The following is a 26666-nucleotide window of genomic DNA, read 5'->3' as shown; positions in this document are numbered from 1 at the left end:
AGTATGCAAACGTCTTTTTGTTGGGTGCTGTTGCCATGGTGAATCGTAATTTCGGAGCTCCATTGATCGTGGCTTTTCATAGTTGGAATGCATGAGCTTAACTCAGAGTCAGTCTACTCAGAGTTGATTGAACTACCTCAATTCAGCTGTTCTGAAACCCAAAACTCAGAGTTTCCCATCTCAGAGTAAGTCAACTCAGAGTTCAGGTTTAAACTCAGAGTTTGTTGAACCTCCTTTCTGAAACAGGCCCCTGGTCAGGAGCCGGTTCTCTTTGGTAAACCCAGAGTTTCTTTTGGTCTCCTCCCCCTTTTTAAAGTGCCAGCAGTGTTTAAATACTTTATTCATTCATTCAAACTGCACAAATGCAGTCTTTGTCGTATTTCAAGACCAAATATAAAAAAAATTATGAATTAAATATAAATCTAAAGTAAGCTAAGTTTACTTACATTTTTTTTATATTATCTGCCACTTGACAAAAATACAAAGTAAGAAAAGCATTGTTTGCAGTGCAGGAACATTCATTCATTGCTCATATTTTCATCATGAGGACACTGTCAAAATGACAAAAATGGCATGTCCTTTTATACAGGAAGGATCCTAACGTTCACTTGATAAAACTCTGGAAGTATCCTAATAATTAGAATTTCCTTTAGGATTTCAAGTGGTTGGACGCATTGATGACACTCATCACACTTTCTTAAAACGGATTACTGTATGGGATGGAAGGATGCTGCCAGATGGGTACGAGATAAATGCCATAACCACAGAAGTTAAATACATTTATTTACATTTTTTATGGTCATCTTTATTTCCAAATACTTGATTCTTTTTCCTGTTGGATTTTAATATTTTTCCTCCATCTCCTCTTCATCTGTCAGTGGTGCTGGTGTTTGGCTGGCCTGAGTGGAAATCAAATGTTAATGTCATTACCCTGATTAATTACTGTAACAGGTTGGATCAGAGAACATTTAATTATGTGAAAAGAGCATAGACCCTTTTCACATGTCCGGGTTTCTCAGTCATAGTTGGGTTAACTTTTATAGTGGTGAATGAGAGTATACATTACATATATTTTTTGTGAAAAACTCCACAATAGTGATTTGACAACTTTCAAAAAGAGGGAAAACAATAGAGTAAGATTGATAACGGAAGTGAAAAGAGAGAAAGATATTATTTTTTACCATCACTCCCATAGACCCTGAATTAGAAAGAAAAAACTTGTTTTTTGTAATTTGATGCAAAATTTTCAGCAGAACAAAGAAACTCATACAGGTTTGGAACAACTTGAGGGTGAGTAAATGATGACAGAATTTTCATTTTTGGGTGAACTATCCCTTTAAACCTTCACTCCTGAACCTTTTATGCTTAAAGCTTTACCTGATTGAATTAAGTTTTTATTTTTCATTTTAAGCTGCTGCCACATTCTTTTTTTGCCTTTTGGATACCATGAAGATTAAACTTTATTAAACTAATTAAGAATTAAACTTATGTATTGAACTGGAAGTATGCAAAACTGTTTTTGTTGTGTGCTGTTGCCATGGTGAATCATAATTTCAGAACTCCATTGATTGTGGCTTTTCATAGTTGGGGTGCACGTGCTTAACTCAGAGTCAGTCTACTCAGAGTTGATTGAACTACCTCAATTCAGCTGTTCTGGAACCCAAAACTCAGAGTTTCCCATCTCAGAGTAATTCAACTCAGAGTTCAAGTTTGAACTCAGAGTTGGTTGAACCTCCTTATTGAAACGGGCCCCTGTTCCGATACAGCGGGAGTGTTTGTTTACAATTGCTTATAGCAGTGTCATCAGTGTACTGCTGTATTTTCGTCAACTTTGTGATTATTAATACTGACATTTCTGTTGAATATATATTTCTTGTATTGTTTATTTGATTTCACTAAGTGTAATTGTGCAATGAGACATACATGTTAGACGAATATCATTGTAAATGATTTCTCTTTATTTCTTTCTGTAGACCATACAATATCACAGCTGCATACTGCAGATGCATATTCAATATTGCAAATAAATGCCTCATTACTAAGAATCTCTTCTCCATTCCTGATTCTCTAATTGGAATCTGATTCATATTTGGCCGCCTCAACCAGCTGAAATATTGATTGTAGTGGGACTTCACTACAATGAGTTAAACAAATTACATAGTTTCTCAAAGTTCATAGCTACAAAGCAGAAATTAAATATTAACTGAACTGAGATTACACAGCTCAGAGATAAATGAAAACATTTAATCTGCATGGGTTTATACTCTAATTAAGGATTGTTGTTATAACAATGCTCTGTAGGTCAATTCAAATGTGATGTAATTTATCAAAATGATGGTCTAATGGGGGGCTTGAGAATCGTGAAAATGTATTTTGGCCCTAGAAAAACAAAGCAGATATTATATTTGATATTTATTCATCCATTTATTCAAGTTGGCGATCATTCATTTCATTATTCATGCACTTTAACCCTACACTAAAACTAGTGACAGAGAGTGCATCATATCACTTTCATTTAAATTAACAATTTGATGGAGGAACAAAGACAGAACTAGAAATCATAAAATGCTGTCCTACTAAAAAAAAAATTACTTTCACTGTTGTTAGTTGCACTCAAATCATCCTTGTTCGCATTACTTAAAAACTCATGTAACTAAATTAACTTGAATTGAATAAGTTGTTTCTACTAAAAATGAGTATTGTCAGCTTTACTTAATAAGTGTTTGTTCGGTCAACTTAACATTGCTGAGTGAAACGAACAAACTGGGCAGTGGAATTCCTGCCCTCAATTAAGTTATTTTTACATTTTGTTTCTAAAAATATGGTTGTTATTTAATAGTTTTCCACTTAGACTTGTAGAGCAAGTAGTTAATTTAATAAGGTAAATTAAATTGATAAATGTGTTCACCTAACATCATAAACTTTTATAAATTTAACATAACATTATTAAGTAAACTGCACATATAAATATTATGTAACAGTGACAAATTCAAATGGTTTGTATTTACTCAAAGAAATTTTGTCAGCTTTACTTTACTTTCTTTTGTTCATATAACTAAATTGTTATTTGTAAAAATTACTCAATATAGTTTTGTGGAACCACTTGACGCTGCTTTTTTGAGTAATTTCAACAAGTCATTTTTTTGAGTGTACAATGAACTACAATAGGACCATTTTTGTGCTTATGTACTACAAAAACTTAAATTGTAAAAAAAAAAAAAAATTCAGAAGGCCTATATCTTATAGTTTCTATAAAGGCATTAGAACTTTATTACTCATATACTTTATCATTGTGAAAATACCCCGAGATGGCTTGAAAAACACAGAAATCATATTGTCGCAATCGTGTGTTTATTATCTTCACATTGCATTCATCAAAACAGCCTCTGATATTTTATGTCATTCTAATAATTTTTAACAGCCTTTACTGTTTTTATTACGGGTATGGTTTTTGAAAATATTATCTAACACTACAGTATTGATGGCGATGCCAAAGTGTGCAGAGGCCTACCGTGTAATCCATCACGTACTGTATGGTAAACAGTTTTGGCCTGCAAACACTTGGGGTTACTTGACTGTAGCCCTGTTCCCTGATAAAGCGGAACGAGATGCTGCATAAGCTTATGCAAATGGGGATGTCTTTGACATAACCAGCTGTGAAAATAGTGTGAAAACACGTCAATGAAATTGACCCGGGAGGTATTTATAGCCTCGGCTGGTGACGTCATAGGCGCACCTGCTGCACGAGGCTATAAATAGATGAGCTTCAGCTGGAGCAAACCAGATCTTCTTTGTTTGAAGACCAGTCCTGAAGCATCATCAGCACGGCCTAGCAATGCAGCATCTCGTTCCGCTTTATCAGGGAACAGGGTTACAGTCAAGTAACCCCAAGTGTTCCCTTTCAAAAGCTACACTCAATGCTGCATAAGCTTATGCAAATGGGAACGAGAATACCCACGCCGCCGTGCTGTGTAGGTGTGTACAAGAACGCAAGAAGCCTCGGCATTAGCCTGTGATATCGACTCAAGGACATGAGAGCCCGGAGTGGCATGAGCATCCAAGCTATAAAGTCTTATGAATGTGTGCGGAGAGGACCAACCTGCCGCATCACAAACACTTTGTAAGGGAGCACCCCTTGCTAACACAGTAGAAGAGGCGACTCCCCTGGTGGAGTGAGCCCTTAATCCTATAGGCGAAGCTTGACCGCGCGCCTCATAGGCAAGAGCAGTAGCATCCCTGACCCAATGTGACATTGTTTGGTGAAGGCAGAACCTCTGTTACGGCCCCCATGGCAAACAAACAGTTGCTCTGACTTACGCCACTGGCTAGTGCGGTGGACGTAGGCCTGAAGAGCATGGACTGGACACAGTCTATGAAGTTTCTCCTGATCCGGCGTTGTGAATGGCAGAGGGCAGAAGGTTTCAAGAGTGACAGAATGTACAGTCGACAAAGGAACCTTAGGCAGGTAGTCAGGGATGCAAAATCACTTTCACCAAACCTGGGGCAAAATCTAAGCAGAATGGCGATATTGACAGAGCCTGCATGTCCCCAATTCTTTACAGAGAAGTTATAGCCATAAGAAAAAACATCTTTAGAGTCAGAAGTTTGTCAGACGCTGATTCTAGAGGTTCAAAGGGGGTCTCAACCAGACCCTCGAGGGCTAAAACTAAGTCCCATGAAGGGATCTTGGCACAACAAAGTGAGCAGGCAGAAGATGCCTCCCAAGCGGCACCCCATCCACCAGGGCATGGCAAGCCAAAAGAGCGGCTACATAAACCCTGAGTGGAGGGGCAAGCTAATGTTTCAAAGGGGGTCTCAACCAGACCCTCGAGGACTAAAGCTAAGTCCCATGAAGGGATCTTGGTTCTAACAGGTGGCCTCAACCGCCTACCCCACGAATGAAGCGAGCGAGTAGAGGATGTCTCCCGAGCGGCACCCCATCCACCAAGCCGTGGCAAGCCGAAAGAGCGGCCACATGAACCCTGAGAGTGGAGGGGCAGGTGCCTGATGACAACTTTTCTTGCAGAAAATCCAGAACTGAAGTAACCTGGCAGTTGACTGAATCTACATTGTGTCGTACACCACCTTTCAAAGACACCCCATTTATTAGCATAAACTTTCCGAGTGGAGGAAGCTCTAGCACTTAGGATGGTCTCAATAACTGCAGGCGAAAGCCCCGTGTCCCTCAGTTGGTGCCCTTCAGGGGCCAAACATGAAGGTTCCACAGGTCGGGCCTGGAATGGAATATCGTGCCCTCTGCCTGAGACAGAAGATCCCTCTCTTCGCCGGAATCGCCCAAGGCGAGCCGTTGAGGAGAGACACTATCTCCGAGAACCAAACCCTGTTTGACCAACGCAGCGCTATCGATAAGAAGCAAGACCCTTGTTGGCGAACCCCGGCTAGAACTCCCAGGAGCAGAGCGACTGGAAGGAGGGCATACAGACGCATTTTGGGCCATGTATGAACCATCACATCCAGACCCAGCGGGGCTGGGTGACAGAGAGAAGCAGGGACATTGCGCTGTCTGAGAAGAGGCGAAGAGGTCCAATCCCTGTGGTCAGCTCTGTAAAATCTGATCCAGATCTGCTTGACTACTTCTGGGTGGAGTTTCCACCCCCCCATCTGTAACTCTGTCTGGACAGTAAATCTGCTCCCACATTCAACCGCCCTTGAATGTACACTGCTCGAGTGACAGGAACTTGTTCTGAGCCCAGAGAAAAATCTGTCTCGCTATTCTGATAGCGTGAGCACAGACCCCCCTGGTGATTATATATGAGATATTTAGCTGTACTGTCCACCCGCACTAGGACATGACAGCCCCTCAATTGGGGGAGAAAGTATTTCAGGACCAGAAATACAGCCGTCAACTCGAGGCAGTTAATGTGCCAACTTAGTTGATGACCCTCCCATTCCCGTTGGGCTGGACGACCACTCAAGGCCGCACCCCAGCCCGTCAGGGAAGCGTCCGTCGTTAGCAACTTGCGACGACAAGGTACGCCTAGAGTGGGACCCAAGGCAAAAACCGGGGTCTGAACCACATAGTTAGTGTACGAAGCCACATGGCGCGCCACTTTATTTGCCTGAGGATTGGCCCTAAGCCCTCTGGCTTTGAGCCACAACTGAAACGGTCTTATGTGCAACAACCCCAAAGGGAAACCCGTGGATGCTGATGCCATTAGACCTAACACTCTGGTGCTGATGATCAGTAAGATCTTGGTCTAGCCTGACTTTGCTCAGGGAATACTGAATGGTCTTGATTCAAGCCACCTTGGTGACCAAAAACCGAACAAACCCTAGATAAGTCGTTCTCTGGGCAGGAGAAAGAACACTTTTCTTGGTGTTGAGTCTCAACCCTAGAGAAACTAGATGAGCTAACACACTGTGTTGAAGCACCATCTCATGTGATTGTGCTAATTTTAGCAATCGCCTCTGTAATTCAAAATTTGAATGCCCCGGAATCCCAATGGAGCCGGTAATACATCCATACATTTCGTATACGTGCGGTTACAAGGCTAGCCGAATGGAAGACCCGAAATTGGTAAGCTTTTGCCCCCAAGAGCGAAACTCAGGAACTTCCTGTGTTGTGGCAGTCTTTATATGCGAATACATGCGTCCTTCGGATCAATCGTGCCGAATCCAATCACAATGTTGAATATGCGACACGACCGCCTTCACTGTAACATCTTAACCTTGAGTACTTTAACTGCTTCACGGTTTAAGACTCGAAGATCTAAGATTGGACACCCCCCCACCCTACTGGGGACCAGGAAGTAACTGCTGTCACTTGTGACAGTACGAACGCCAACTCCGCCTTCACGGAAGTGGAGACCACGCCGTTCAAACACGGAGGACGACAAATAAATTAGTTTACTAATTTTTACTGTGCTTAACACCCATGCAGAAACGCCTGGCAGAAGTTCACACGCTGCCTGAGACTCTGAGAGTGACAATTTTAACACTTCCTGTCTAGGGGATGTTAGACGTTCTATGTCCTGGATGATAGCAGGATTTAAACACTGAACGTCTAACATTTCACTGGAAACCACTGCCCCCCCGAATCACCAGAGGCGGCGGGGATGGAGTAGTTTTGAGGATAACGGGGTTGGGCAAGCAAATGTTTGACATGCCCTGTCCCGTGGGGGCAGACTGGGCACCAGACCACCGGACTTCTTATATTGATGACAGTCCCGAGGTCTGCCCTGAGAGGTTGTTGAGGATGACGAGCTGGTCCCCAGTCTTTACGAGGGAGAGCACGACTCGCCACACTCTGCTTATTACCCCCCTAAATCTTGAAGGACCGAAGAGAGGTTATGTGGCTGACAGCCCCTCCCCTTGAGTGCATTGAGGAAGAAACTGAGTGAACACTTCCTCATGTTTCTTCCACTCCTTTAAATCTGGCCACTACAGAGTTAACTGAGTCACCAAATGAACCACTCAAATCCTTCAGAAGATCAGCCTGATATGCCTGCAAGACAGCCATTGTGTGCAGCGCAGCACCAGCCTGTCCCTTTATATTTATAATTCTTATATAAATCATATACAATATATATTATATATATATATATATATTCCATATAAAATAATATACAATATATCATTCATACATATATAAGCTTTGCCCACGACAGCCGACGTTTATTTTCTACATGGCTTCGTGGGGAGGTATGTCTCTTTAATGAAAATGCAGACCCAGGCGAGAGATAGCTCGTGAGCGTCTCCCACCTGGGGTATTCTCACATATCAACGCGATTTCGCACCCATGATAGTCGAAAATGTCGACGTCAAGGGTACAAAAACACGTGAAGTAAATGTTTTTTTTCTAGACAGAAACCTCAAGCTCACTGCGTTCGGGGATCTCTCATTCACGGTACCAGACAAACTGCCCTGGCCACCGCGCGAACAACCACCTCGATAAATTCCTCGTATGGATTCACTATCATGTGAGGAACGATCGCAGGCGGCTGCTCGAGGTCCGCGGACCCAGAGATTCATCATCATTCCCCGCGCGAGCCGAAGAAACGCTGGAGCGCGCTTCGGGATCACGCGGGGAAACATGCATTTGTTGAGCGAGCAAGCGAAAGGGACGGACCCGTCTCTTGCTCGTCAACAAACCCATTCGAGAGCTCCGAAAACTGGTGCGGACTGAAAGTAGCCCAGAGCATAAAGCATTCTAACTGCAAAGGCTTGCAATGCTCGCACTCGTCTGACTCAATGCAGCGACCGCATGCTCTTCCCCAAACACACACAGCAATAAACGTGTGCATCCAGTTCTGTTATTTGAAAGAGAACATGGATATACAGCGTTTTACTCTGCTGACTCGTTTCCAACTGATCAGATTTAACTAGAACTCTTTCCACTAATGTTTCTTTGTAACAGAGATGAGAAAGAGAGAGAAATCTGCACACTGCCATGTTGAAAACTAACTCCTAACAAAGATCTCGAGTTGAGTCTTGAAAGAGAGAGAGAATTTTTTTTTTTTTCAGAGACTTTGTAACACACCATAACACAGAGTTGGTCTGAAAACAAAAAGACCTGGTTTGCTCCAGCTGAAGCTCATCTATTTATAGCCTCGTGCAGCAGGTGCGCCTATGACGTCACCAGCCGAGGCTATAAATACCTCCCGGGTCAATTTCATTGACATGTTTTCACACTATTTTCACAGCTGGTTATGTCAAAGACATCCCCATTTGCATAAGCTTATGCAGCATTGAGTGTAGCTTTTGAAAGGGAACATACGTTTAACTTCATTAGGTACTGTTAAGTTGCAATTTTATATTTTTCTTACCTTTTCCTTGACCAGGGAGCTCCAGTTGCCAAAGTGTTTCTGAGTCTGATATCACAAAGATTAGCGCAATCCTCCAGTTTGGCCTTGAGTAGCAGCTTGACCTGCCGAAGCATTGACCTGTGAGCTGCCAGGACTAAAAGTTTCTGTGCTGACCCCATGAAAAAGTTTGTCTTGAGTGAATATTTTATTTCACTTGTCATATTTCAAAAATGATCTTTCTTTAAACTTTAATTAAAACTGCTCATATCTCAACATCCAACATTCTTATAAGCTGTATGATGTCTTCAGAACTGGCCCTAAATATAAGGGTGAAAATATATTATCGGTTACCTGCTCAAAAATACATGTAGAATTTAAAAATGTTACCATATTTTGTAGTTTTTTTGATTATGTTTTTATTTTGGCATTAAGACATGCAGCTACTCGCAGGAATGTATGAAAACAGGAACAAACGACACTCCTTCTACATGAGAGTTTACACTGAAACTGGGAGGTTCTTTCAGGACATATTTCTGCTCTGTGTACGAAGCACAAGACACATAATGCATCAACATGAAAAGTGAGTCTTGACGTGAACTATTGTGTTTAAAACACATCTATCTTAGTTTGAACTATGACGGGGAAACACTATTTTTGTATGCGTCTCTAAACACCACTTCAATAAATAAATAAACTTGATAAGTAGTTATTTTAAGTGAAAGGTTTGTTGATTTAGAGCATTGAATGTGTTTTAGGCGTCTGCCTGTTAGGTTTGATCCAGGAAACAGGCACAGCTACGACAACATCTCAATAATTTGTTCTTTTTTTAGGGACCCATCGCTGCTTTGTAACCAAAAGTTCATTTTGGCCTCCTCACGGCGTTTCATCAACATAAGGCGGTTTTGGTCATGTAGTGTCTTGTTTAAACAGGTTGACATGAGTACACAATCATCAGGCTTTGGTTCCTCACTGTCTTTTGTAACCTCGTTCTGCACATTTGGGGTCGCTGATGTAAAAGGTTTTACTATCATTCAGATCGGTCCAAACACGATTGTAGCAAAATGACCAGTGTTTAGCAGGCAAAAGCACACAAGGTGTTTGTGATGTAAATTATTCTTCAAAAAAGTAGAGTTTGACCATGATAGCTTGTCAAAAACAATTCTGCCTATAAACATCGGCCATCAGATATAATCTTCATCTTCATGAAGAAACTTGGTAAAACGATCCTCTGTTTTTTCTGTCGTGCTTAAGGAAGGTTTTCTTCCATTTCAACTTCACTACTTCAATGTATGAATGTATTTTCAACAACATATTGTTGAAATAAAAGGCTGAATCACTTTACTTGTTATTTTATGGCTGTGTCTGAATTCATTAAACATCTTATGACATAACACCTGTTCTTTGTGCAGTAAAACGGTTTAAATCAATTAAGGTCATTTAAATTTTACAAGATAAAATGTTTTAAAGAACCTTGCACTGCATTCTATACCCCCAAAATATATTTATGGTAGTATAAACTAGGATGATATACTATGTAAATGACTCATAGTTTTCCTGACAAAGTGGAAAGGGAAAACAATAAAGGAAAACATACATGCACATAATTAAAATTACGAAAAAGAATAGTGATGTTTAAAAAAAGTTAAACTGTGGTAAAACACTGTTTCAGAAAAAATCTCTTTTCTCATCACAAATTACACCAGAAATGCATCTACTTTCAATAAAAATTAAGAAAAATTTCTAAATGTGGAAATAAAGTGGCTAACGAAATGTTTAATAATAATAAAAGCATTTATTGGGTAGGGTTACGGGTAGGTGTTGGGAGGGCTTTTATTGTCCCATTAAGGGACAATAATTACTATTTACACATATTGCAAAGAACTGTTACTTTAATATGGTGTAAATAGAATATATCAACTTAGTATGCTATTTCACTTAGTAAATAGCATCTACAGCTATTTGCACTTAGTGTAAATATCATCTATCGCTAAGAAAATATGTTCCCATTCAGTCAGTCACTCTCGACGCCACATCGGGACGGATAGGAATCTTGCTCGCGAGAGCCAATCTACTTCGAGTGTAACTACGAAGAGCCAATGCACATTGGCATGCAGTGATTGCACCAGGTGCTCATGCCACGCAGCGCGGGTATAAATGAGACACAGGTGATTGCATCAAATCAGCATTTTGCTTCGGAGCCGAGTGGTAGATGGTTCATACAAATATCACTCTCTTCTACGCAGTGGAACTGACTGAAGCCTGCACTATTCCCTGACTGTGTTGCCGCGACCCTTCCCCCTACGTGCTTCAGCACCAAGGAGAGCGTCCTCCTAAAAGAGCTTACACAGAAAGAGCTTGCGTCTTTTACAAGATGACATTCTTTCTGTGTGTTTCTGGATGCGGTGGTTACCTGTCACCAGCGCTGTATCTCGTGTTTGGGCGTTCAGCACGCTGAGGCAGCGCTGGTGGAGGACTCATGTTCTCACTGCGGGAACATGACCATCTCGGAATTGCGGTCGAGACTCCATCTCACATGGGGGGGAGTCCCCGTGACTCTGCCTCGATCTAACCCTCCACAGAGGGTTACTTCAGGAAGTAGCCCGGGCGATTTGAGGGTTATGGTGAGCGCGCTTCCCCCAGGTAACCAACCCCCGGGGAACCCTCATCCCTCTCACACTCCGCAGCCAGTAGAGCTGCTGTTGGAACGCGGTGGGCCGTCCTCGAGATGTGCACCATCCGTATCCTTCGGGGCTCCTCTTGATGATTAGATGTCCATTGCTGCATCGGAGGGAGGGTCAGAATTTTCTGGAGATGACATGCCGGCGCAGGGGGCTCCTTCGGGAAGATTCACTGTGCCCGATACTGATCCAGAAATGATGGCCATGCTTTCCCGGGCCGCCGAGAGAGTCGGGCTCGTGTGGAACCCTCCACCGTGTCCCAATCCCTCAAGGTTGGATGATTGGTTTCTCAGGGTGGCCCGTGCTGGTTTTCAACGCCCCACCCCGGCTCCTTTCTTCCCAGAGGTGCACGAGGAACTCACTAGGTCATGGACGGCACCTTTTACTGTCCGAAACCGGCCTAGTGGATCCTCCTCCCTCACCACCCTCGATGGCGGACCTGCAAAGGGTTACATGCAGGTTCCTCCCATGGAACGGGCTGTTGCTATGCAAATGTGCCCTAATGCCATATACAGGGGGAACCCGTGTCACCCCTCCCGGGCCTGTAGGTACTCGTCCGATCTGATCGAAAAGGCCTACCAGGCTTGTGGAGGGGCAGGATCCACCTTACACGCTATGGCATTATTGCAGGTCCATCAGCCCCAGGCACTGAAGACCTTGCACGAGGGTGGTCCTGATCCCGCAGTTCTCCAAGAACTGAGAACCACAACGGACCTCGCGCTTTGTGCGACGAAGGTTACGGCGTGGGCAATGGGTCGTGCGATGTCCACGATGGTGGTCCAGGAATGCCATCTCTGGCTGTGTCTGGCTGACATGAGGGAAACCGACAAGATCAGGTTCCTTAATTCCCCCTTGTCCCAGACCGGCCTCTTCGGTGATACGGCAACTTCACCCAGCAGATCACGGCCACACAAAAGCAGACTGAGGCGATCAGTCACCACCCTGTCTGCCCGTCGCCGAGGACGGCCGCCTGCGTTGCAGCAGCAGCCTCCACCCAAGCGACGTCGTGGAGCCGGGCGCAAGCAGGCCACCCTGGCCGTCCAGGCCTCTGCCGAGAGGGGTGGCAAGGGCAAGCGGCCTAAGACGGGTGACCTGGAGATGGGGAGGACTGCTCTTCAGGAGACAGTGACTGCACCGCTCCATCCCCCGGAGGAGGGCCGTAGGAGGGCAGAGAATCCTTTGTTCCATTTTATTTCTGTTCCGCCAAAAAATTGGGTACCCAAATTTTCAATAAAAGAGTAGTTTCCTCTATCTCCGGGTCCCCAGGGTGCTCGGTGAGTTGTGGCTGGTCAAACGCCGGACCCCACTCATCTTCCTCCTTCGCCAGCGGGCAGCAGTGGACGACCTCCTCACGTTCCTTCTGCCCACCTGTGGAATCAGGTAAGTGTTGCACATGAGCATGTATTCGTCGGTACTCTGATGTGGCGTCGAGAGTGACCGACTGAATGGGAACACCTCGGTTATGTATGTAACCCTCGTTCTCACGTCCGATCGCCATGTCCTCTGTACCCTGCTGGGGTGCCGTCTACCTACTTGGCTCCTCAGCAAAAGGCTGATTTGATGCAATCACCTGTGTCTCATTTATACCCGCGCAAGAGACAGGGCATTTTAATTTAATTCTGATTGTATTTGTCTGAAAGAAGAATGTCATGTACACCTAGGATGACTTGAGGGTGAATAAATCATGGGGACATTTTCATTATTGGGTGAACTATCCCTTTAAACAATTTTGGTATTCTGCTGATGAGGGACAAAAATCACATTACCGCATGTCTTCCTAAAAAAAGAACAAATTACAACACGTCGTAGCTGTGCCTGTTTCATGGATCAAACCTAAAAGGAAGACGGCTAAAACACATTAAACGGTCTGAATCAACAAACCTTTTACCTAAAATAACTACTTATCAAGTTTACTTATTTATTGAAGGAGTATTTAGAGACGCTTACAAAAATAGTGTTTCCACAACATGCTCAACTCGAAATGTGTAACTAAGTGTAATAGACAGATGTGTTTTAAACACAATAGTTCACGTCAAGACTCACTTTTCATGTTGATGCATTATGTGTCTTGTGCTTTGTACACAGAGCAGAAATATGTCCTGAGTGTTGTTTGTTCATGTTTTCATTCATTCCTGCGAGTGGCTGCATGTTTGACCACATTCAGAGAACATTGTTCATCTAAAACTGTACAAAAACAACTGAACAAAAAATGTAAACAGCCTCATCTGCTAGTGGAATAAATGGCATTTACAAATTACAATCTTTCACAATTGAACAGAAGAGAGGATTTCTGTATTATGTTTTCATTATAGCTAAATATCTCTTTTCTTATATGTCGTATTCACGTAGTAAATTGTGTACATATAATACCTGTATAGAAAATATGATTGAATTTCATCTCTAGCTGTTACAAGGGCACGCAACGTTATGGTTCTTAAATGTGTTTGCATTACAACATTGTATCACAGACTCTCTAACAAACTGTATACTATAATAAAGAGTCAAAGGTCAGGACATTGATGCTGGTGATCATGTTCTTTTAGCAAACAAGACTGGACGAGGCAAGCAGAAGCTAGCTGACCGGTGGATGTCCGCCGCCATCTTCGTCGTGGTGGATAGAAAGGTTGACACTCAAAGGATATGAGCACTGGTCAGGAAAAGGTTGTGCATCGCAACCTTTTGCTACGTGTGAACTTTTTACCATTGGACAAAGCGGAGTGTGCAGTATCCGACACAGTTTCATCTTCATCTGTGACTGATTCATGTGACAAAACCAATGGTTCAGAGTCTATGGCAAGTATGGGTGTTGACAGTTCGAAATCTGGGCCGAGTGTCAGAGATGGGCGGTTGGCAAAACGCATGAGTTCATCAACATCAATAGTTCAACTTGTTAAAGTTTGACTTGGAGGCATTGTTTAGTGCCTGGTTTTGCTGATCATTACATTTTTCTTTGTGTTTTTAGCACAAGTATAAGTTGAATACATTTTGTATGTTTTTTTATGTTCGTTTCTTTGTTTTTTGTACTTTATGTAGACTGCACCTTTTTGAAATGCAGCTTGTAAATAAACCACATCTGGCACATTTGGGAAACTAACTACTCTGTTTTACTGAGCCTTCCTAACTCCTCCCTGGCCTCTTGATGACAAACTACATGACATTGACCTATTCATTTGGCTTTCGGCTACTAACAAGTATCTATTACCTTTGTGTAACACGTATTACCATATTTTAATTCTTTCAGAAGATTTTCCACTAAAATCTGGGAATAAAAGTCTAAAGATTGTTTTTGTGTTTTCTTTTTATGCCTTTTTTTCCCCTCAGTGTTGAGTATTAGAACCAATCACACGTTTCTGTTTGTGAATGCAGTGGCCAAACGGAGCCGTTTAGATTCATTACATACTTTATATACTTTGTGGGATATTTACTGAGTATGCCACCTTTGAGCAGCATTAAACAGTTGGTGTAAATTAACATAAACTAGGGATGGGTATTTTTGTCAATTTCTCATTTCGATCATCGATAGGTCTCAAAAACGAGTACCAGGGGGCGGGGCATGTGCAGGGGGCGGGGCATGTCCGTCATTGAGATAATGAAAACTGTTATGAAAATGGTTGTTGACAAATACAAACGTGACATGAAAACAGGTATATGAAAACATGAACATATAAAACAAAAAATAACTGCTAGATTATGATGCATAAATGTCTTTGAAAAAGAAACATCTTTATAAAATGACCATCTCAAAAAACCAAGTCAGTAATATCGAGCATTGCTTTGAGCTGAAACTGTGAAATAACACCACCCTGCAGAGCTTGCTATCTGGTTAATAAACTCAACCAAACGCACCCTATATCAATATTAATATGAAGATTATTATGAACCTATTACGACATAAATCAACACAAAAGGACGTGAATGCGCACGTGAACTTCAGCGTGCTAGATTTTACAGGCGAAGGGTTTGAAACGGAACATTTTGAATGCGCTCTTCCCTTAACAATGCTGATACACGGACAACGAAAGCACACAGAAACAACATTTTATTAAAATCGTGTTCTCATTATAATGCTTTGACAGATTGACTCTGCACATCATGCACTTAATTTTATTATTCATGATCGAAGCGTTTACAGACATCACTGCGCGTTTTCGAACTCATAACGAAAAACAACTTTAAATAAACTAGGTCTACTGTTAAAAAATACGAGAACAGTATAGCAGTGCTGCATTACTAATATCAATGATTCTGAGAAAGAAATAGCCTATCTAAAAAGAATATGACTGTCTCTAAACCATCATGTCGAGCATTAATGCGTTTGAGCTGAAACTGAAGAGAATGAACAGCAGCCGGTATAACGGCAGTGCTTTGCTAGCTTATTAAGCTCAACCAAACGCTTCTTATATTAGATTAATCAGATAGACAACATAAAAGTAATCTTACAACGTGCATATGCAGAAAAGGACGCGAATGCGCACATGAACTTCACGCGCTATAGTCTGAGTGTTCTCGCTAGTTTCTCTGTGGATCAGCTGATACATGGGGAACTAAGCACAGATCATTTACAGCATTCTATTTCCATCGTGTTCTCATTATAATGCTATGTAGGCTATGACAGATTGGCGCTGCACATCTTGCACTAACCATTCAATGATCACAGTGATTCCAGACATCACTGCAGTGCACGCCTCAGTTTCACTTTATTTCACAGCAGTCAGGAGGCGTGCTGTATAACGCTAACCAATCAGACCTCCGGTACCGCGCAAAACGACGCAATAACCAATAAAAAAGAGACAAATATTTTTTTTTCAGGGCGATGATCGTTCTCATGATCGATGATCGCTGTCACGTTCGAGTACTCGATTACTCGACCACTGTTGCCCATCACTGACATAAACGACATGTCAGATGCAGATTCTGTTCCACCTTTGCAGTGATGCTTTTGTTAATGTGGCATGAAAGGTGATTCTGTTTTCGTCACCGTATTTGCCGTCTTAGCCTATCAGCGACTCTCAGTTACGTGCTGCCTGGGATGCGTCACTATTGGGGAACTGCGGCGTCGTTAAAGCGCGTGCATCATCGCTGCCGGAAACCGGATGCGAGTACTCGAGACGAGATAGTGTTTTGATCGGAGAGCTTGTGTCGGTTTTCTGCTGCACAAGCTTGCAACATTTTCTTTGACATTACTCTTTTGTATTTAGTTGGTATTATGTTTTTGTTTCAATTAACTGTTTCTTTACTGACTGACATTAGTTGTAAAGTGATTTATTTGTTTATTTTGGGTTTTGTATTTTGACTGGTTGATTGAGTTTGAACAACCCTTTTAAGTGCGATTATTTTATGTGTATTTTCTTTGTCTTGGCAGGGCCTGAGCACCAGGGGCAGAGGGCTAGCTCTTATTAGGTGGTGATATCTTCCTCACCGTGTGTTTCGACCACCCCACCAAGTGTGCGATTGTGTAGCCACACGTGTGTGTGTGTGTGTGTGTGTGTGTGTGTGTGTGTGTGTGTGTGTGTGTGTGTGTGTGTGTGAGAGAGCACAGTGAATTGCAGTGGTTTTTCATCTCTAGGTATCGTGGTCTGACTTTCTGCCTCTGTTGATAAGCTCCAGGCCCTGGCCTTGACTGTGTTTAAAATTCATTTTGGAATAAATGTCTTCACCTAAATTGTAATATTTTAAGATTGTTAATAAAAGATGTTTTGATACGATAACCCATGACTCTGATCGGTGATACAAACCTGTTTATGCCTTTTTGGTAGGGACACACTCTAATTCTTTGGGTGAAATACCCAAGGTGGCGTAGTCGGAGTCTAAATAGTATCATCTTATTAATTTAGTATTATTCGTTAGGATAAACCCCTGGTACCCTCGTAGCACCACCCCGCCACATAGTGGCGTAGTCGGCAGGGTTCACTACAATTTTGCGTCAGAGACATTGCCTCCCCCCCCCCTAATTTTGTTTAGTGTATTTTGGGTTTGTTTTTTTTGGAAACAGGGCAGCAGTGCATTGTGTCGGAGTTGTTTCATTGGTGACTTCTTCCTGCAGTGTTTTTTTTTAAAGAAAGGGGAGGAAATTCAAAAATGGAGGATGAATTACAGGAATTGAGAGATTTGGTGCCCCAACTGAAGGCTGACAACGCGAGGTTGCAGCAGGCACAGGCACCGGTTGGGTTGCCTGGTCCTGATGCAGCCTTGCCCTTTCCGCCTGTGACGCCCCAACCACTTGGTGCTGTTGCACCTGAACGATTCGTTTTTGTGCCATGAGATCGGCGATGCCCAAAGTTCAATGGCAGATCAGGTTTGGGTATTGATGAATGGGTTGGAGAGGCACAGGCGTGTATGAGGGTGCGTTACATGTCAGCTGCAGACCAGGCTTTCTTTCTTTTTGACCATTTGGAGGGAGAAGCCCGAGAAGAAATCAGGTATCGCCCTGATCTAGAACGCGGAGACCCCGAGAAAATCATTAAGGCCTTACGTGATCTTTATGGGTGTTCTCAATCTTACGTAGCATTACAAGAGGCCTTCTTTTCTAGGAAGCAGCAAGAGAGTGAAACTCTGTTAGAATTTTCTCTAGCGCTTATGGGGCTTTTGGAAAATGTTAAGAACCGGGCGCCGCATGTTATGCCTAATGCGGAAAACTTGTTGCGGGACCAATTTGTCGAGCATGTTGCTGATAGTTCCCTGAGGCGAGAGCTGAAGCAGTTAGTTCGTCGTGAGCCTACTGCTACATTATTAAAGATTTGCGACAAAGCAATTAGATGGGAATGAGAGGGGATGCCTGGGGGAGCGAGAGGGCGTAGCCCGTCGGTTCCACTAGCATATGGCATTCAATATGGGGTGCGCGGTGGGCCATCGGTTGAAACTGCTAGTCCATCACAGCAGTCAGAGTTGGGCGAATTGAGAGAAATGCTGAGACAACAGCAAAAGCAGTTGAACCAGCTTACCCAAACTGTCACCCGTTTCCAACCATCACACGTACGTAGTCATTTCCCTCGTTCTGGTCCGGTTATATGTAGGTGGTGTCAACGACCGGGCCATTTTGCTCGTGAGTGTGATGGAGAACGAAGTTTCTCACACCCTCCCCGGCCTGTGGAAGGTCCCTCCACAGCTGAAAATAGGCCGTTACGTTCCCCTCGACCGTCGGAAAACTAGTTCCCACCAGGACACGGAGTCACAGCCTGGGTGGGGAAGAAATTGACTCTAATATGGTAGGCGCACTTAACTTAGCTTCCCACCTTATTTCTTCTTGTCCACATGTGGTTGCTTTCTTGGGGGGTGTTTCAGTGCCCTGCTTGGTGGACACAGGTTCTATGGTGTCGACAATAACTGAGAGTTGTTTTCGCCAACATTTCGAACCTTGGGGTCATGATCGTCTTCAAAATTGTCAGTGGCTACAGCTTTGAGCAGCCAATGGGCTCACGATCCCATACATTGGATAGTTAGAGTTGGATGTGGAACTTTGTGGCAAGTTGGTCATTGGGTGCGGTGTCTTGGTGGTTCGGGATCCTCCTGGTGGCATGAGTTTGGATGTCCCTGGGGTGCTGGGGATGAACATCCTTGGTCGGTGATATCAGGAGCTTTTCGGGCAGCATGGCACTGCTCTCTTTGACCTGCCTGTAGTTACCCAGTTACCAGGTGTGTGAAGTGCATTACAGTATTGTCAGCAAGTAAGTGCTAGGAAGCTTTCCGATCAAGATAGGTGTGTGCGTGTGGAGAATAGTTCGGGAAAGTTGTAGCCCGTATGCATCACCGATAGTGTTGGTTAAGAAAAAGGACGGTAGTTTGCGCATGTGCGTAGACTACTGTCACCTGAATGCCAAGACTAGAAGGGATGCATTTCCCCTGCCTCGTATTGAGGAGTCTCTGGATTCACTAGCCAGGGCTCGCTGTTTTTCTACGCTGGATCTGGCCAGTGGTTATCTTCAGGTTCCTGTTTCTGAGCAGGATAAGCCGAAAACTGCTTTCTGTACACCGTTTGGATTATTTGAATGGAACCGTATTACTTTTGGACTTTGTAACGCTCCGAGTATGTTCCAAAGGCTAATGGAGCGCCTGTTCAGTGTAGAGGTGTCAGTCCCTCCTTTTATATCTTGATGATGTTGTGGTGTTTTCCTCTTCTATAGCTCAGCATTTGGAGAGACTGGAGATGGTCTTGGGTCGCCTAGAGAGAGAAGGGCTCAAAGCAAAGCTGGAGAAATGTGCTTTCTTCCAGCCCAAGGTTACGTACTTGGGGCATGTTATATCCGTGGAAGGGGTGGCAACTGATCTAGGAAAAATCAAGGCTGTTGCACAATGGTGTTGCTCTGAGACTGTCTCTGAGTTACGAACATTCCTTGGTTTTGTGAGTTACTATAGGCGATTTGTGGAGGGGTTTTCCAAATTGGCATTCCCTCTGCATAAGCTGGTTGCTGAGGTGATGGGAGGTAAGTCAGGTAAGCGAAGAGGGCAGAGTTTGACTCATGTGTGGACCGAGCAGTGTCAAGCAGCATTTGAGGCCCTGAAGAGAAGGTTAACATCAGCTCCAGTACTGGCTTATGCAGATTTTTCCAAAACCTTCATTCTAGAAGTAGACGCTAGTCATGGGGGTTTGGGGGCAGTTCTCTCCCAAGAAGTTGAAGGGAAAATTCGACCTATAGCATATGCCAGCTATAGCCTGAGGCCCACGGAGCGTAATATGACCAATTACAGCTCAATGAAACTGGAGTTTGTAGCGCTTAAGTGGGCCATGGTTGAAAAATGTAGGGAGTACCTTCTAGGGCACAAGTGTATCGTGTGCACAGATAATAAACCCCTGAGTCATTTAGCCACGGCAAAGCTCGGAGCCACAGAACAACGTTGGGCTGCAGAGTTGGCCGCTTTTTGATTTCGAGGTAAGACATAGGTCGAGGAAGAGCAATGGTAACGCAGATGCTCTCTCTCGCCAGAACCCAGTGGTTCGAGGTGAAATCGAGGGTCTAGCTGCGGGTGTTGTAATCCCAGAGATGTTGCAGCAGGCCCTAGGTATAGGGGGTGCAGCACAGGCAGATGTGAGGATGGTAAGTGCGCTGCCAGGCTATCCTGCCCCCGATCTGCATTTTATGGGGGTGACTGATCCCGTTATAGGACCAGTAATACAGTTATGGGAACAGGGCCAACGTCCCGGGACCGAAGCGCGGCGTCAGTTGACCAAACCAGGTTTGACTCTCCTCCAGCAATGGAATCGATTAGAAACGAGGGAAAGCGTGTTGTATCGGAAGATATTTCGTCCCAATGGAGGTGAAGAGTGTTATCAACTAGTGCTGCCTGATGTTTTGAGGGAAGAGGTTTTTATGCAGCTGCACTAACAGCATGGGCATCAGTGGGTTGAGCGCACCAGCGAGTTGATTCGACAATGGTGCTATTGGCCAAATATGTTGGCCAATATTACCCGTTGGTGCCAAGAATGTGAACGTTGTCAGCTTGCCAAAGATAATCGGCCAGTAGCAAGGGGTTTTATGGGTCATCTGTTAGCTTCAAGGCCAAATGAGGTCCTTGCCACCGACTTTACAATGCTTGAACCTTCTTTTTCTGGACAAGAGAACGTATGGTTTCACTTTATTTTGATGGTCCCTTTAACACATTCTGTTGACTATAAATAACATTGCACCTACATGTCTACTAATTCTCATTAGAGTGTTAGTAGAGTATTAGTAGACTGGTAGGGTTAGGGTTAGAATAAGTTGACATGTACTTGCAAAGTTACTTATAGTCAGTAGAATGTCTGTTGGAGGACCATCACAATAAAGAGTTAGCAGACATTAAGCAGACAGTCTACTGATAATCTAATGAGAGTTAGTTGACATGTAGTTGCAAATTGACTTATAGTCAACATAATGTTCAAAAGGGACCATCAAAATAAAGTGTTACCGAACGTATTAGTTATGACTGATGTGTTTAGTAAATTTGTTATGGCAGTGCCAACGCGGGACCCAGTGGTTTTTCATCTCTAGGTAGCGAGGTCTGACTTTCTGCCTCTGTTGGTAAGCTCCAAGCCCTGGCCTTGACTGTGTTTGAAATTCCTTTTGGAATAAATGTCTTCACCTAAATTTTAATATTTTAAGATTGTTAATAAAAGATGTTTTGATACGATAACCCATTTCTCTGACACTGATTGGTGATACGAACCTGTTTATGCCTTTTTGGTAGGGACACATTCTAATTCTTTGGGTGAAATTCCCAAGGTGGCGTAGTCGGAGTCTATATAGTATCATCTTATTCATTTAGTATTATTCGTTAGGATAAACCCCTGGTACCCTCGTAGCACCACCCCGCCACATTAATATTGAGAGAATTTTATTGGTAATATAGGCTGTAATATAGACATTCTGAATGACTGAAGCAAATAGTTAAATGTAAGTATTTGAAATAAAACACATAAGCATTTAATAAAGTAATTATAAAAATTTCCCCTAAAAAAAGTAAAAAAATATTGATCCTTAGTAGCCTGGCAACAGCGTCCCAGCTGCACGGTTCACTCTTTAGTTTAGTTTTAAATCTAGATTGAAGAATCATCAGTTTAACAACCAGACAGCAGAAAAGGGATTTCTTAAAGGGATAGTTCACCCAAAAATGAAAATTCTCTCATTTGCTCACCCTCAAGTTGTTCCAACCCCGTATGAGTTTCTTTCTTATGTTGAACACAAAAGTAGATATTTTAAAGAATGTTGGTAACCAGACAGTTGACGGTAATCATTAACTTCCATAGTATTTTTTTTTCCTACTACAGAAGTCAATGGCTACCATCAACTGTGTGGTTACCAACATTCTTCAAAATATATTTTGTGTTCAACAGAAGAAACTCATACAGGTCTGTGAAAACTTGAGGGTGAGTAAATAATGACAGAATTATAATTTTCTGGGTGAACTATCTATTTAAGTATCTGATCAGATTTCACAAAAGCCATAAAACAAGAGTAGTGTTGATGGGTTTGCAGTTGAGCCTCTAACGTCATGTCAAATGGCCAAATAAGGCAACGTGTAACTATTTTATGTTTTGGTGAATTGGTGATCTCATTTCTATGTTTTAGTACAATCTGCTTATGCCTCAGTGATCCGTATGGTGGATCTTTTTATTGTACGAAAAGTTTTTTTATTTTTTTTATAAAAATTCCAATCGTACACATTCATATGAAATTGTGAACTTGTGAAATAGTTATTTTCCCATGAGACCGAGTAAACGCTCACATATTCAGGCTACTCCAGTGAGGTCACTCGGTTAAAGGCAACAGAGAACGCTTTGCAATATAATAACATTTCTAATCGCAAACAGGTTTCTTCTTATAGAAAACGCATCTCCTAACTTCACATGGTGCCAATGAATGTACATAAAATCACTAAATATATAAACAAAGTAATTGACACTTGACAAGATGTTAGAGTAGAAAATTCAATTCCATCAAGGCCTCTTTTCCCTCACCCACACAGTCTGGTTTCATTCAGAGGTTTTGATGGGAGACTTTGGTGAGCCAGATGTAGTTGACTCTCCCTGAGTATAACCATAGAGCTCATTGTCAATCATCTCGCTGTCAGTGACTGACTCTCTGAGTGGTCTGTCAGGTAAAGATGGGCTGCTCTCATCGGTACATTGTTCATTTTCAGCATTACGTTTAAGCAGATGTGAATATACTAGACTATCATCTATGTACGTATAAGTGTGAGGATCCTCCTCCTCCTGTGTTTTGGGGATACCATGGAGGCCTGGAAGGAAAGCATTGGGATTGTAGCCGGTCACTGGGGGAGCTTTATTCCTCTTCATTTTCCTGTGCAATATTAAGATACTTTGTTAAGAATCAAATATTACAGTAGAATACTTGTTAGGGTTTCAAGCACAACGCCCAGATCCTGATCCAGATCCGGAACCAAACCAGTGAATATACTCTGGAGACCTAATATTAATAATTATTTATAAATTTGAAAGAAATTGCCATCAGGTGCTATCACATATTACATGTGTGGAACTTGTATACTGATTGTATATTACGAGATATTTGACTTTATATCTTATATTTTAACTATCCCTTTAAAGTGCTTGAACCCCTGTAAATGCTGCTTTCAACTAAATTTAAAATGTTTTTTGGAAAACTCTCACCTGAGAATAATCCAGATTGCCATGGCTGTCATGATCATGAACACAATGCCCACGATACTCAGGATGATTCCCAGAAGTGTGTCTGAAAACATACATTTCACTTCATAAAGTCTTTCCCCAATTGATATATTATATGTAAATTCTAGTGGGAATCTAGTGGACAGAAGAAAGTAAGGCTCTCACTTGTGTTTGTGTTTTTCTGCAGTGTGATCTCCATCATTGCCCCAAAGGCTCCTGTCGGGAACTTGCAGTTAGTCATGTTTAGGTAAAAACTTTCTGGAACCAGGACATCATTAATTTTCTCATCTTTTTTAGTGCTGTACAGCATCTTTTGAGACCGAATGGTCTGCACTGCAATGTTTGTGTTCCCCTCCTCCTCACACTTGGGCTGGGTGACATTCCTGAACTTCAGATTGCTCTTTATCTCTGTGTTAATGATCCAGGACACAGTGCTGGAGGGTTTCATCCCAGATGGCCAGGTTGGGGTCGCCAGCACGGTAGGGTCATCAATTTTTGGTGCCACAGTGAATATATAGTGCTCTGTATGAGAAAGGCAGAACAGCAAAACTCAATAACTGTTTTGATTTTTGATATCAAGTCACTCACACTGAATTTATTTGAGCAGGTACACTACTGTTGAAAGGTTTGGGGTTGGTAAATGTCCTTGAAAGAAATATCTTCATGCTAATTAAGGCTGCATATATTTGATCAAAAATAAATATATTGTAAAATGTAATTCAGTCCTGCGATCAATGCTGGAATTTCAGAATCATTACTCCAGTCTTCAGTGTTAGTGACATTATTCTTTGATGAATTGAAAGTTCAAAAGAAAAACATTTATTTGAAATATAAATATTTTATTGTTATAAATGCCTACTGGCACTTTTGTAAAAAGTATTTTTGTTTAAATCTTACTAAACTTTTTAACGGTAGTGTTTAGCCCTATTCGGGCGGTAATTGTTTCTCGTGGGGTCATAAGGTATTTTCATCATTGTCAGGGGCTAGTCAGTGATTTTATTGCCATCCGAATCCAGTATGTCAGTGTTTTTCTCCCACCACCCGCATAAAAATCCCCGGCCGAAATACCTTCTGTTTTTAGACAAACACCAAGGTTGTGTGGTAATTGAATTGCCGTCCGAATCCACATCTCTGAGTTTTCAAGAATAATTCACTTCAAAATTCACTGTTTATATCCTTTTTGACCCCTGCAGAGCACCGTACGGTTGCGCTTTGCTGTAATTTGGATGCATTTTAAAGATCTAGACTTATATTACCGAAATGCTGGTGAGTACTTATTTACAAGAGCAATATATTTCTTTGTAAAGGGCCGGTATAACAGCAGCAATTATCTATGTTAAAATAACCAAGCAGCATTATGTTTACTCATGTAAATATTAACTAATTTCCGCTTATTTCCATGTGGAATAAAATTACATACTTTATTTTGAGATAAAATACAAGACAGAAAACTATTTTAACTATAATGTGCATCTATAGATCTTCCTATTTTTAAACAGATTTAAATAATTAAATAATAATTAGGATATTATTTTCCTATTATTAAATTAAATATGCATTTATTCTTATTATCATGTTATTGACCACGTGAGCAGCGTTCCCAGGTTCGCAGGATCACAAAACTTGCTGCTCCAACGGGAATAATCACCATCCGAATGCACGAGTTTATCACTGAGGTGGCTGCACATTTATTTTTACAGACTTCCACGTGAGAAACAATTACCGTCTAAATAGGGCTAATGTCAATTTAAAACTTGACAATCACAGACAGATTTTGCACCATTTTTCCTCAAGAGTTTCCTCAAAATAAAAAGCAGCTTCCATTTACAGTAATGTAATGAATGTATAATGAAACACTTTACCTGATATGTTTTGTGTAAATGAATAATTTAAAAAGAGTGTATTTTCCAAATTCCGGAAGTTGAAACTTGTAATGGAGGCAGTTACTGTAATACTGGATTCACGGATCTGGATTTTCTCAATGTTTCCGTTTGGACAAAACTGCCCAATAGTGATGCCAGGGTTGTGGGACACATTTAGGATGAGGATGCTATTGGATTTGTCCTCAGGTGGACAGTAACGCAGACCTGTAGGGGACTGTAGCTCCACTGCACTGTTCTGTGGGTCATGAAGGTGCCATGTCATCGTCTCCACAACTCCTTTACAATTAAGCTTGTATTTGAAGTGTAATTGATTTGGAGTGGATGCACAGTTTCTCCATTCTTTACATTCTGTTGATAAAACAAAGTAAGTGATGAATAGGGGTAAGTTTAAATATTATGGGCTTTGGACTGAAAGAGCGTGAAGGCCCATTCACACCAAGAATGATAACTTTAAAGATATACTATAACAATAACTATATTAGCGTCCACACGAATGGACGTTAACATTCTGTGTACTTTATTATAAGCATGAGCTGCAGTTATGTCGTTTCCCGCTTTAAATGCTGGAGCTCTTTAAAGTCGGTGGATTCTGATTGGCTGTCAATGTTTATATTATTTTATCAGCAGGAAAATCTATTCTAAAAGTGATTCAAAAAATTTAGTTTCTCCGTTATCGATATAGTTAATGATTATTAAAACGTTATAGTTATAGTTATCCTATTAGTTATCTTCCTTTATGTGGTCAGGCCTTAACCCTATTGTTTTCATTAGTTTTCTTCTTCTTCTTCTTGTGCCACTGGAAGGAAAGTTGTGAAATTTGGCAAACTGATTGGGGAGGGTCTAAAAAGTACCTAGACCATTTTTAAGTTCTACCTTAAGTTCTCTCTCATAGCACCACCATCTGCTCAAGATTCACATGTTTATATTTATCATTATTATCTAAGGGTCTTGGAACATATTTATATTTCTCTATGGTTCTCTTGATATTGCAAACTAGAATTAACTAAATAGTTTGTATCCTCCCTATTATTTTGCTTGCCATCTTGGATTTCTGCCAAAAACACCACCACCACCAAATTTGGCTCAGATAATCATCGCAATAAGCCACAAAAACAACCAAACAGACTGAAACAAATGTTTGCAAGGGGTTTTCACCATCATGTACCTGAGAAGTTTAGGGAGCACCTACTAATAACATTCTGGCCCAAAGTCATGTCCC

General features: G+C 42.0%; 1 protein-coding gene across 2 annotated transcripts in view; it reads right to left on the bottom strand.

Moving 5' to 3' along the window:
* Positions 1–22497: 22497 nt before the first annotated feature.
* Positions 22498–26666, bottom strand: part of LOC307138040 (CUB domain-containing protein 1-like) — a 102705-nt gene continuing 98536 nt past the window's right edge. Inside the window, exons 6-9 of one of the 2 annotated variants that reach the window (XM_079836144.1) lie at positions 25427–25795; positions 23730–24086; positions 23547–23628; positions 22498–23217 (exon numbers count right to left, since the gene is read on the bottom strand). In XM_079836144.1, coding sequence (XP_079692270.1) covers positions 22890–23217; positions 23547–23628; positions 23730–24086; positions 25427–25795 — 1136 coding nt within the window. In that variant the 3' untranslated portion in view covers positions 22498–22889. The remainder of the gene's footprint in view (positions 23218–23546; positions 23629–23729; positions 24087–25426; positions 25796–26666) is intronic. The other variant, XM_079836145.1, reaches the window with a different exon arrangement.

This window comes from Gobio gobio (assembly GCF_949357685.1).
Source record: "Gobio gobio genome assembly, chromosome: 15".
Classification (NCBI taxonomy): Eukaryota; Metazoa; Chordata; class Actinopteri; order Cypriniformes; family Gobionidae; genus Gobio; species Gobio gobio.
This window is presented reverse-complemented; position numbering and strand designations above follow the sequence as displayed.